Source organism: Leucopleurus acutus (genome assembly GCF_964270905.1).
Source record: "Leucopleurus acutus genome assembly, chromosome: 20".
In the NCBI taxonomy this organism is placed as follows: Eukaryota; Metazoa; Chordata; class Mammalia; order Artiodactyla; family Delphinidae; genus Leucopleurus; species Leucopleurus acutus.
The window spans coordinates 28689648-28702412 of record NC_139162.1 but is presented as its reverse complement, the minus strand read 5'-3'; the positions used below and the strand labels follow the sequence as shown (position 1 = coordinate 28702412).

Genomic DNA, 12765 nt, shown 5'->3' with positions numbered 1-12765 from the left:
GCAAGACGGGGCAGCATCGCAGGGGGATCAGGAATCCAGGGGAGGCCTAGCCTGGGCCTCCTGGGAGGCCTCACCCCTCAGGACCCTGACCCAGCCAGGTCTGCAGATCTGCCCTCCCCTCAGCCACTCCTGCCCATTCTCCACATCACTCCCCTTCTCTTGCCAGCCCTCCTGGAGGGGGAGCCCTTTTGGAGGGAGGAGCAGCTTCAGCTCTGCAGGTGACCTTGTGCTTTGCACGGCCGCCCCCTCAGCTGCTTGCAGAAAGCAGCCAGAGTCTCCCTTTTCTCTGACTCTTGCCTTGTTAACATGAATAAAGAAAACTCAGGAGACAGAGAGTGGATTGGGCAGAGCAGTGATTCTCCTAAATTCTTGAAGTTAACCACCTCTACCACCCAAAAGAGAAGCATCCTTAATTTTTCTGTCAGGAGTATAGGGCACGGAGACATTTGGGATGCTGGCCATTTTTTAAAGGGTTTTGGAATTTGCACAAGAGCAGGACAGAACTGACAGCACACAGCCTCAGCGGGTGGATGCAGAGGAAAAGGCTGGACTAAGGCCAGGCCTTTCCTTGCCCTCTCCCTGCTCACAGAAATGGGTCTCAGAGTGTAAAATCATGTGGCTGTTCTTAAAAGGATGGACTCCCAAATCAGGACTGCCATCGTGACGTGTGTGTGTGTGTGTGTGTGTGTGTGCGCGTGCATGCACGTAAGTGCATGCTCAGGTGCTGTCCCAGGAAAACCTTAATGATCAATGGAATGTTGGTCAGTTCTGTCTGAAGCTCCTTCTAGTACAAACTAAAAAAAAACTTAATATATATTTGTCTGTCTATATATAAGGTTTGTTATGCCTCTTTAAAGTTAATTTACCAACTTGCATTTGTTTGTTAGTGGAGTGTGTGTGTGTATGTGTGCAAGCTTTTCTGTGAATGCTGGAATCATTACCAAATAGGTTGCTATACAGGACAAGAGGTCAGTACAAGCCGCAGCCCCGGAGGTTGTTGGCAATGATGATGTCAGTGACGGCGTCGAATACCACCTGGATATTATTCGTGTCTGTGGCACAAGTCATGTGACAATAAATTTCTTTGTTGGGTGAGCGGTTTTTGCTTTCAAATTGTGCTTGGATGTAGGCGGCGGCATCTTCATAGGTGTTGGGGCCTGTAACGAAACAGAGCAGAAGAGTTGGGGGGAGGCCCTGGTGAGAGGGGGTGGGTGGGCTGGAGATGTGGGCCGTGACCTTCTCCAGGAGGCTGCCTGGGGCCCTTCTCCAAGGTGGCGTCGCATCTTACACTGAAAACCACATGCAGCTGAGCACTGGCCTGGCTTCTGACTTGCCCAGGTCTTTCCTTCTGTGTTCACACAGGGTCCCCCCCAGGAGCCCTGGGCGGACAGCAGCCACAGGCTGTCCGTTTTGCTTTCTAGATGAGCACACTGACTGAGGCTGGCCAGTCCGCCATTCACAACACTCACCCCTGGTCTAAACCGGTCCTACTGCTTCTGATGCATGAGTTCCCTGCGGGGTGGTGGCCCTGGGTGTGGGGGTGGGGGGCGCTGCACCTACACTCCTTCCTGGATGCTTCCTCTTAATGAGAAGGGCTGGGACTGTCTCTAAGCTGTCCCCGTTCTTGGGTGAGTGGCCAGGACAGGGGGCATTGGGAACCTCCAGGTGGGCCGTTTAAGGGGCTGGCAGTGTTGTAATGCCAACTGGAGCCCCGCTGCCCCCCCCGCAATTCCTTGAGTGTTCCCTTGATCCTGGCCGGGGTCTGGTGGGGGTATCTGTGCATGATGTAAGGACAGTTTGCCCACCAGCTGCAACCCAAACCCTGTGGCTCTATCCTGTAGTTTTCAATTATCATAAAACGTGGACCAACAGAGAACTGCCTAAAAGCCCATCCAAGTTAGGCTGCCCCATTTTCTGCAGTGCCCCTGGGATCTGGCCAATATGGAAATGACACGGTCTTATGCTGAGGGGGTGGGCCATGTCCCCCCCCCCGGCCTGCGCCATCCTCCAGCCATCCTCCAGCCATCCTCCAGCCATCCTCCAACGGCTGGGTGTGAGCCACAGTGGGGCTGGGGCTTGGGTGCCGGAAGGCGTCTGCAGCCAGATAAGTGTGAGGGGTCAGGGCTACTGGGTGGGTGGGGACAGGGCGGAGAGCAGCTCTGACAGCCCACGGGGCAGAGCCTCCTCCATGCCACCGTTGGCTGGCCACCAACACAGTGAAGCCATCAAGTTAGTGGCAGCTCGCAGACTAGACACAACCCCACAGTGGACTCCATCAAGGAGCTTCTTGCCCAGAGGGTGCTAAGACGGCACCGACGGAGGTGAAAAGCGCCCAGGAGTAACTCGGGACGTCCAGTTCCCGCCTTCTCAGCGTCTGCTCAGTCCACGCCCTTACACGGCCTGGCGGTCCCGCAGAGCTCCCCGTGGACGTCCAGACAGCCACCTGCACGCCCCAGCCCCTCCAGCCTGTTCTGTCCCCACAAGCCTAGGTACCCCCAGGGGCCACCTCACTGGTGACCATTTGTCATCCAGTGTGTTCTCTGAACTCAAACTGGATCCCTCTGGAGGCCCTGAAGAATGCAAATGTTTCCCAATCTCAGACCGACTTTCCCTGGGTGCATCCGGCGCGCCATACAACACGACAGTGAGACTGACCGCTCCTTGGGCCACATCCCAGATCGGGCTCCAGTGAGGCCAGGTCCCTGGGGACAAGGAAGAGCCCTAGGCTCAGGCCGGCCCCCTGAGGTGGCACTGGCCTGAGAGGGCCTGCTGGAGCTTGCAGACTTCCGAGCCCCATCCGGTCACCGCAACTTTATCTAAAGACCCGAATTGGTCCTGAAGGGCCTCTGCTGAGGCTGGGAGAGATGGCTGCCAAGGGGGCTAACGCCCGGCTCCACCCACAGGCAGGGCCCTCCCTGGCCTGTCCCGTGCCTGCATGGACTCGCTCCACCCCACCCGCAGAAGGCGCCTCCTCCACGGCCAATCCCCCTTGCTTGGTTTCCATCCTCTGGATGGTACGAGGGCAGTGATGGCAGCTATGGTGCAGACCTGGCACCAGGCACCATTCTCTCCGTTCATTCCCCCACCTCCAGCCCCAGAAGCACTGGGCATCATTATCTGCTGTGGTGCCCAGATGACAAACAAGGCACAGGCGATTAACTTGTCCCAAGTTGCAGAGTCTGGGTCCAGAAGCTGCTTTAGCCTGCCTGTCTGCCCGCCTGCCTGCACCATGCTCCTAACGCCTGTCAGCCCCGAGAGCCTGCCTTGTCTCCCTCTCTGCACCCTGGGGAGGGCAGGAAGCTGGCAGATTCACACAGTGGAGACAGGCTGCGCTCAGAACAAGCCAATGCGCCCTCCACACCCAAGGGTGAGGGCAGACTCCCCCCCTCCCCAGGAGTGGAGGAGGGCGGAGGGGCCAGCATCCATCTCTTCTGGAATCTGGCTGGGTTTGGGGACCCATGTCACCCTGGGAGCTGAGCCTAAGCCCTGATCTTTCACTGGGGCTGTCAGGGAGTGGGTTCCAGACTGAGCCCACCTGTGACACATTCTCTACCGCCACGCCCCAGGGGCCTCTAGAAGCTTCCCAGTCCCCAGAGCGACAAAGGCTGGGCTCCGGCCTCCCGTCAGCGCTGCCCTAGCCTTCAGCAGCAGCCCAGAGCCGGGCCACCCTACACAGCCAGCCTCCATCCGCTGCCAGAGACAGCTTCCCATGGGGGGGGCGGGCACACTCCCCTGGAGCCAGAAGGAGAGGAAAAGCCCTGGAGAAGGCGGAAAAGAGGCAAGCGGAGATGGAGAAGGCCTGCAGAAAGTAGGGGTGGTTTGGGGGAAAAGCGCAGGGGCGGAGAAGAGCGGGGAAAGAGCAGGCGGGATGGGGGTGGAGGTGGGGAGAGCAGGCCCCACGCCGTGGGGCGGGGGAACTGCTCTGCTGGCAAGAGCAGGGCTACCGAAGCAGGAGCAGAGAAAGCAGGCGGGGCTGAGGCAGCCCGGGCAGGGGTTGAGGGCGGGGGAGACCGGGGAGGCAGGGGACCAGGACGGAAGAAGAGGGGGAAGCTGTGCGCCTGTCCTGCCTCCTGATCCTGCCACATCTCTCCGGAGTCGCCTGCTCACAACCCACACGCGTCACGAGGGTCCATTCCCCACCATGCCCGGGGCAGTGCCCTGGGAGGGGCCGGACCTGGTCACTCCCTCGCCTCTTCCTCTACCCTCTGCCAGCTGCCTGCAGGGGTGCCCGTGCCTGCAGGGGAGACACAGGTCCCTGGCAGGTCCGCGCGACACCTACCTGTGTACTCAGGAAAGCAGATGGTCAGAGGTGACTTCTTGATCTTCTCACCAAAGAGATCTTTCTTGTTGAGGAAGAGAATGATGGAGGTATCGATGAAGAACTTGTTGTTACAGATGGAGTCGAAGAGCATGAGAGACTCGTGCATGCGGTTCTGCAGCCCCAGGCGGGGAGGGAGAGAGCCAGACAGACAGCGAGAGGGACAGACACGGAGACAGGGAAAGAGAAGATGGAAGTTAGGCTTGAGAGGGAGGAACTGGTCTACTCGGCAGCTCAGGCAGGGCTCCTGGGCCCCCACGGCTCCTCAGCTCCTCCGAAGGCTGACAGAACGTTCTCGCACAGCATGGAGCTTCGCATTTCCAGCGTTCAGAGCAACAAACACCCGTCTCAGGGCTGGTGGCAGAGACTGGACTGGGAGCCAACCCAGGCTCCCTGAGTGAGGCTGAGGACGAGCTCTCCAGTCTGCAGTCTCCAGCCACGGGAAGGTCTCCGTGCGTGTTGGCGGGGGGTGGGGGTTGCTGGATGGGAGCCTGAGAGCCGGGCTTTGGCCCTTCCTGTCCAGACCTGTCCTGTTGGGCCTAACCTGTGGGTCGGGGTGTACTCTGGGAGTGGTGAGGGCCTCTAGGCCCCTCCTGTGGTCTGAGGGGAAGTCACGCCAGGCTCCTGCAGGAGTGCCTGGGGCTCTGGCCATACCCCCTCGGGGTGGGTCAAACTCAACCACGGCTGGTCACGCGAGGAGCTTTAAGCACCGCAGACGTGGAGAACTGCTTTGTGCACAGGAGTTCATTTAGCAAATGAGTGAACACAATGGGCACTCCAAATCAAGCAGGATCCCAGGGGACAGCCCTCTGTCCGGGGCAAGGACGGACTTATGCTACTGTGGGATGCCAGGCACATGAACTTGGGCAGTCTGTTCCTTGGCAGTTTGTTCTCTGTGTACAAACCCATTTCTGCACAGGAAGGTGGCTCCCTCGTGATATAGCTCTCTGGGGGAAGGGAGAGCTGTTCATTTCCCCCAAGAACCCTGTCCTAACCCTGGAAACTTGTCCGCCCCAAACCTAGCTCCATGGGTCTGCAGGTCAAGTTCAGGAGTAATTCCAGGCTACACGCTCCCTCTGAAGTAAGAAGACTGAAGCAAATCATAGGAGAGAGCAGAGCAGTGGTGTGGGCATCACTGGGCGTTCATCACTGAGATGGACGAGCAAGCAGTGGCGCTGAGTAAACTGCTTTCCGACATCTCCCTCCAGCTGAGTGGGAGCGGGAAGCAGATGAAGCGACCACCACCCATCACCAAGCCCCACTCTGCCAGCTCTTCCCCTGCCTTGTGTCATTTAACCTCATCGATCCTTAGGGGACAATGAGAGGTGACAAGGCTGGGATGAGGAAGAGCAGAGACCTGCACCGGGCTCTGGGCCAGACCAGAGCTTCTGCAATGCAATGGGTTGGTTTCTCCAGCCAGAGTGAGGAGCCTGTGGGCTTTAGAATAAATGATCAGAGAGTCATGGCCAGCTCCGCGTGCCTTCCATCATCTTTTCCATGACTGGTGACCTGGAAAGGGTATTGGTGCCAAACCCTTGTCCTTATGGTCAAGACCAGTTGGTGGAGGGGGCAGTCTAGGTTCTCAGCTGCCTCTCGGGAGCCCCTAGACAACCGCACGGATTTACGACGCCCTCTGGGATCTGTAGTAAATCAATGGCATCGTCCTCTCACTCTGCCGCGCATATTCAGCAAACTCCTATGATCTTATTACCCTCCTAGCCTCAACCAGTCAATTTCATTCTCAGTCCCCGCAATTTCTACTGGTCAGTCACTGCATAGTCACGCTCAGGGAGGCATGAGACACTTCGGCCCGGTGCCGTCTCAATGGAGGCTGTTCAGAAAAGGGCAGGCGGAGGTTTCCTGGGAGGCCAGGTGGATCCACGCGCAGGGGCGTGGGGGCTGGGAGCGCCCAGGGTCCCCGAGCCACCAGGGAGCAGAGGAGAGCCAAGGATTCGATAGGAAAAGCCTCACCAACACACGACACCACCTCGTCCTATCGCTGCTCAACCAACAGCTGGAAGGCCTCAACCAGAGGCAAGATCCCAACTCACTGCCCAACTATCTCGACTTGATCTAGACGTTGGGGGACATGGTGGGGACATATGCCCAGGGCACTCCCAGGACCAGAAGGGGCCACTAGGGAGACCCAAGCTGAGAGTGCGGACTGTGCCCATTTGGCATGTGGGCTGAGCTGAAGGTCTGGAGGCCGCCAAGCTTAGGTCCGAAGGAAAAATCCAGGCCAGCTGCCTGGGCTCCAGAGTTCCACTCAGCTAAGGCTCGGCCCCTCCACGCCCCAGGGCTGCAGAGCGGGCACCCTTCCCACCAATACCAGCTGGATCTGTGTGCAAGGCCCTCCGTGGGGCAGCTACGGGGCTGTAGGAACGACCGGCACAGTCTCCTGCTCTCCGGGAGCTCACAGTCTAGTTGGGGAGAGAAAATGCACACACGTGAAAAAGTCCCGGTTCCGAGCGAGCGGCACAGAGCAGGGGCGGGGCCGGGGAGGCAGCGACGCTCCCCAGTCAGACCTGGACCCGTGGGGAGGGCATTGGAGTGAGCCTGGAAGGAGGGGCTGAGCCTGGAGATGCAGGGAGGGCAATGGGGAGGGGAGCCGCTGCAGGGAGGGGAGGCGCCGGCACCGAGAACCCCTCCACACCCCACAGGCCTCACCGCCATCCCTCCAAACACACTGGAACCCATCACCAAGGAGCCAAGAGCCCAGCTTGTCCATCCAAGCTTCCCCGGAGAACACGGATGCAAGAACACATTCACAAGAGGAGTTGTCAGCATGTGAGAAAAGAGAAGGGAGCCAGGGGCCACAGCCAGGCGACAGCACCCACCCCTGCTGTCGTCACCACCCTGTCTCTCCCAGTCTCCAGCAGAGCGTGGCCAGCGGCCTGGCTGCCGCCACTGGAGCAGGGGCGTGGCCGGCACCAAGCACAAGGGATGGGACAGACCAGCCTCTGCCCTCACGACAATCCCGGTCACCTGGCATCCTGCCCCAGCAGGCTGTGCCCCTCTGCCAGGTGGCCCACAGTCCGGCCCCAGGACACGTGTCGTGCGGGGGGCGCCGGTGGAAGCAACTTGGGCACTGACGCAACACACCACACTCGTGCTAGGAAAAGCTGGCACATTTTATTAATGGTGGGTGACTAATAAATACATTACGGCAGCCAATAAATTATTACAATGACTAGAGATTAAACCGACGAGTCACTCTTCTTACAAAATTACAGTTAATATGGGGTGGGTGGCGCTGGGGTCGGGAAGTGGGACCACGGCACCTAAGAGGGGTTTGCTAAGAAAGGAGAGGGGCGCCCAAGCCCACCTCTGCCGGGGACGGGGAGGGGAGGAGGCACAGGGCACAGAGGACGCGGGGACTAAGACAGAGGGGACCAGGAGGTAAAGGGCCTGGCTGCTCAGGGAGGCCACGGGGACGGGGCGGGGTGGGGGGCAGGGGAGGAAAGGATGGGCCACAGGAGGGGTGGTGCCTCCGAGCGGCTGGCTTTGCCGGGGACGGGCGGTGGGTTCACACTGGTGCCCTGGGCACCCTGGGCCTGGATGGGCCTCCCTTCTGTCTCTGCCCTGAGCAGGCCCTCCCTTGACGGGGGCCTTCATCTGGTTGGGGGTGCAGCGTGTCTGAAGCCCCCAAGGGAAGGCCCCACTTGGCTCCTGGGAAAGAGGGCTGAGGACTCACCTCGCTGGGGGCGGGCGGTGGGGGGCAGCAGCTCACACCCGGGCCCTGATCCTGGTCTGGATGCTGTGTCCTGTCTCACTGCTCTGGGCTGCTGGACCCTCCGCTCTGTAGGCTTGTGGATTGACAAGGGGCGCTGTCTGGAGGGTGCTGGCCTTTGGCACCCAAGACTGAATCTCTGATGGCCACGGAGCCAGAGCCTCAAGCCTCAGTTCCTGAGAACTGCCAGGTTGTGCCTGAAGGCTTCTGGAAGGCTCGGGGAGGCCAGAGGCCACCCGAAGAGGCCTTGTGCACCAGACTTCTCAAAAAGGGGGCCGGGCAGGACACTACCTGGTCTGGAGGGAAGAGGCCCGGATTGCGGTGGATTTACTCACCAAGAGGGCTGAAGAGTGTACTAGGTCAGGCCAAGGGAAGAGGGGAAGGAGCCAGGAATGATGCAGGCCAGAGAGGAGAACCTGCAGAATCAGCCAGTGGGGCAGAGACTGTCACAGGGTTAGGTGGAAGCAGTGGGATATTCTCTCCCCTTGCAGGACTCTCCCTGGCAGAGGTGAGCTAGGTGAGCCGACTCCTGGGTGTTCCGTGTTGGGGGTTTAAGGACCCTGGTCATAGGGGCTCTGGATAGGGAGGGCAGTCGTGGAGGACAGGGGTGCCTCCAGCTCCCATCAGTGGGGCGGAGCTGGACTCGGGGGAGAGGCTGGGAGGAGAGCTGCCTCCTGGCACCATATCCGGTGCTGGCCTTCTGCCCGGGCTGAGCCCACCGCCCCATGGTAGGAGCATGTGCCCATGGGTCCTCAGGTTCCGCTGGGACCAGAGAGGAGAAAAAGGGCCAGGGCACCAGGCATCTAGAGCTCCAGGCAAGGGGGCCACAGAACCAGAATGTCAGAACTGTTGGTGCGCTGTCTGCTCAGGGCTGGCGCAGACCCTGCACCTTCCTCAGGCCAGAGTCCACAGGCTCCACAGAGCCCTTCCTTGGGCCTCAGGCACTGCCCCCTCCAGGCAGGCCGGAGAGCCTTGGGGGCCTCTCTCAGTTCTTGGTGGGAAGGCTAAGAGCTGGCTCTTGTGAGGGCAACTGGTGCAGGGCACAGAACCTGCCCACAGGCATCTAGACGGCAGGCATAAGTTTCACGGGTCTGGTAAAGGCGCCCCTCCTAGAGATCAGTTTCTCTTTGCCCTGATAAACTAGAGGCATGCAGAGAGTCGAAGCATGGCCTCTTTGAGGCACACACGGGGCCACTGTGGATAAGAGAATCACCCACGTCCGGTCACTCATAACATCTCCCCCACACCCACGACGGAGCCAAAACTCATCTGTCCCCTCAAGTCATTCCTCCCCATGGTGGAGCCACCTGTGACGACGTGGATGGGAGACGCAGAGGACAGGGAAGGAAGTTCACCCTGGATACCTGCTCCTTGGGGGCTTCGACTAGACAGCCAAGGACCCCCTGGGCAGGCCAGGGTCAGAGGGCAAGAGTAGCATAAGCAGCTGAGCAGGGCAGAGCATCTGAGAGAGAAAAGGCCCCTCAGGGCACGGAGGGGCAGGAAGGCTCCAAGCACCCCGCTCCCCAGCCTCCTAACATGGCAGACGGGGTGGGCTACGGCCCGGGGCCCTCAGCCTGGCTGCTGCCCTGGGCCTGGAGAGCAGGTGACTCCCACCTCCAAGACAATGGCCTTAGAGGTGGGGCTTGGCCAGTATACCCTTCTTAGCAGTTGCTTTTGAGTCTGGGTCACAGGGCAGCGTTAGGGGCACAGCTGCCCACACCCAGGGTGGTGCTGCCAGGAAGTAACTGCTACGCCTTCAGTGTCGGGCAACATGGCCCGACTGGCCCTGGCTGCCCGTGCGGGACACTGCGGCTGTCGGTCCAGGGGCCTGTCCTCTGCCATGACCCAGCACCCTGTACGAGGCGCAGCACACAACGAGGCAAGCAAAACCGAAATGGAGCTGGGCTGCCTGCTGATCTCCCATGAGGCCAGGGGCAGCAGCAAGACAGCCAGGCAGGGATGGGGCTCACCCCAGCAGCGCCCACCCCTGCAGGCGTCTGGCAGTAGGGAAGGTGCCCTGGGTCTCCTGTGCACTACCCAGAGCTCCGGGTCTGTTGGAAGCGAGAAGCCCAGAGCTCCTGGCTGCGGGGCAGTCAGCGGCTGCGCTGGGAGGGCAGGGGTCCTGCCTGGCCCGGGACTGAGCAGAGCCCAGAGCGGGTGCTGGAGGAGCAGAGGGCTTGAGGAGGGAGCCAGAGGCCCCTCAGGGGCGGCCCCTCTCCTCCTGTGGGCACATCTGGCTCCCCAGGCAAAGCCACCATCCAAGCACACAGGGTCTGCCTGGGGTGTTGACTGGTGGCATCCGCCAACAGGAGGCGCCCAGGAGAGAGAGAAAGAGGTGTGTTCATTGTCCAAGGTCAGCCAGGGCCTGGGTCACCAGGAGTCGTCACCCCACCCTTTCCTCCTCAGGGATCTCTACAGCAAAGCCCCTCCAAGGGGTCTCAAGTCTCTCTGTCCGGGGAGGGGGCTGGGGCTGTGTGTGTGTGTGAGCCAGGCTGTGCCCCTCACAGCACACACAGTATGATGGGCCCGTATGTCTGCCCTCCTCTGCCCCCGGGGGCTGGCGGGACCCCAAGGGCTGTGGACAAACTCTCCGATTTCTTCACCAAGACAGAAGGAAGCTGGGACACCGGCTACAGGGGCCGTGCCCACACCTCCCCTGGGCCTGCTCAACTACAGAACCTCCAGTCCCCAGGCCCCCTGCTGCCCCAGCTGGTTTGTGTTGGATTCGCCGTCAATTTGCAAAGAAAAAGCACATCTGCTCACACCCCAGAGCGGCCGCCCAAGCCCCGGGTGACTGACGGGAGAAGCAGATAAGCCACCCTGGGGCCTACAAAGACCGGGTGGGAGGCCCCCATCCCAGTCAACGCAAGAGCCACTTCCTCCGGCCTCCCCTCCCCCACCGTCTCTTCCCCCACCTCCGTCCAGGCACCACAGGACTCAACCCCGCCGACCATCTACCACGTGCCTTTGCAAGAAGTCGGTCTCAGAAGCATTTCCAGACCTGTGAGGAGTCGGGGTGGGGGTTCCCCAGGAGGGCACTGGGGAGCCCCAGAGGTGTGAAGGGAGGGAGGCCCAGAGAAGGAAGGACTGGCGTCCGGGGCTGAGGTCCCGGGGGAGGAGGAGGGAGGCATTGCCGAGGCCTGAGCCGCCGGACCCACACGCGGTTGGTGGCCTGGTCCCACCCTGGCCTTTGGTGACAGAGCTGCCCTCCACCAGAGGGACCCCAAGAAAAGCTGAGCAGCGGCTCCCACTGCCCCCCGCTCCGGCCAGCACGCCGCCCCACCACCTGCACAGCTTCGAAGACAGGAGGGGACCCTGGGACCTCAAGCCTGAACCACTGCATGCAGAGCGCGCCCATTCTGGCCCGGACGGCGGCGTGGCCCCCGTACACCTCTCTCCCAGGGAGACACCCAGGGATGGCGCGGAGGCCAGCGGGCCGTCTGTCTCGGCAGGTGTGGGCACTCGGCGCCCCCGCCAACCCCGTTACCACGTGTTCTGGTGTCTGGGGCAGGGGAGGCCGTGGAGGGCGCCTCCTCTTCCCCACTCAGTGCCATCTGCTGGTGCTCCCTTGTCCAGGGCAGGGGTGGGGCGGCAGGCTGGGCAGGGTGGTGGGCAGCTGGGTGGCGAGGCCAGGGCTCAGTAGAGGCCACAGCCCCGAAGGTTTTTGGCGATGATGACGTCCGTCACGGCGTCAAAGACAAACTGGATGTTGTTGGTGTCAGTGGCACAGGTGATGTGGGTGTAGATTTCCTTGTGGGCCGACTTGTTCTTGCTCTCGTACTGCGCCTGGATATGAGCCACGGCTTCCGTGAAGGTGTTGGGGCCTGCGGGAGAGACCAGGTCGGGAGCTGGTGAGGCGAGGCCCCCACCTGGGTGCCGGTCAGGCCACGGGCTGGGGAGCGGACACCAAGGGCCTCTCAGTGACAACCCTGCAGGAGAAACCTGACGACAGCTCAGCTCGATCAACAGTGGGTCATGAAACCAAGTCCATGGTCCACATCCAGTTTAAAACCAATGATGGAAACGAGATCAAACCTCACCAGGCCTCACCTGTACTAAGGGTGAACACTGTTTCATGGAACTCCTGTTTCTTTTCACAGATGCATGTACGGGCTCCTGATGCAAACATTCTCTTTTCCTGCGGGTCCTGCCCAAAGAAATCTGAGCCAGCCCTCACACAGGTGCAGAAGTCTGCGCCAGCCCCTGCGGGCTGTCCTCTCCTGGCTGTGACTCCTCGGAGTGGGCAGGGACACCACCTCCCTTGACTGCTGCTGGGCAAGGTGGGTGGAAACTGTGCCGCACCCGGGAGCCGCCCTGGCCTCCTTCCTCTCGTCGCCCCGCCCTCCTTCATTCCCCCTTCCTCCTTCTCACGTTCACCCTCCAGGGATTAAGAACTGTCTGGCTTGCTGACTTGCTGCCTTCCTTGCTGCCACATCACTCTGTCCCTGGTGAGCCCAGGGAGAGGCGTTTCCAGAAGAGCAGATGCCGTTTAGGGAGGAACAGAACAGGACTCCTGGCTTTGCCCTGAAGCCTCCACAGGCTCCAGGAACCCCGGCCCAGGCCCAGGTCCAGGCAGGGCTGTCACAACCCACTGAGGGAGGGAGGGGGGCTGGAATTCGGAGCCACAGCAGGACGGACCCAGCCCCTCGGCACATGGGCACAGGCCACCAGGCCTGGCCTTGAGGGTCTACCTAAATCTGGGCCGGAGGTGAGGGAG

The 12765-nt window shown here is 60.9% G+C and overlaps 1 protein-coding gene across 4 annotated transcripts in view; it reads right to left on the bottom strand.

Annotated features, from left to right (window-relative positions):
- Nucleotides 1-224: 224 nt before the first annotated feature.
- Nucleotides 225-12765, bottom strand: part of GNAO1 (G protein subunit alpha o1) — a 165746-nt gene continuing 153205 nt past the window's right edge. For 3 of the 4 annotated variants that reach the window (XM_082862765.1, XM_082862767.1, XM_082862768.1), the window contains one exon: nucleotides 11018-11872. In XM_082862765.1, coding sequence (XP_082718891.1) covers nucleotides 11685-11872 — 188 coding nt within the window. In that variant the 3' untranslated portion in view covers nucleotides 11018-11684. Of the gene's footprint in view, nucleotides 1158-4279; nucleotides 4434-11017; nucleotides 11873-12765 lie in introns of those variants that run through there. The other variant, XM_082862766.1, reaches the window with a different exon arrangement.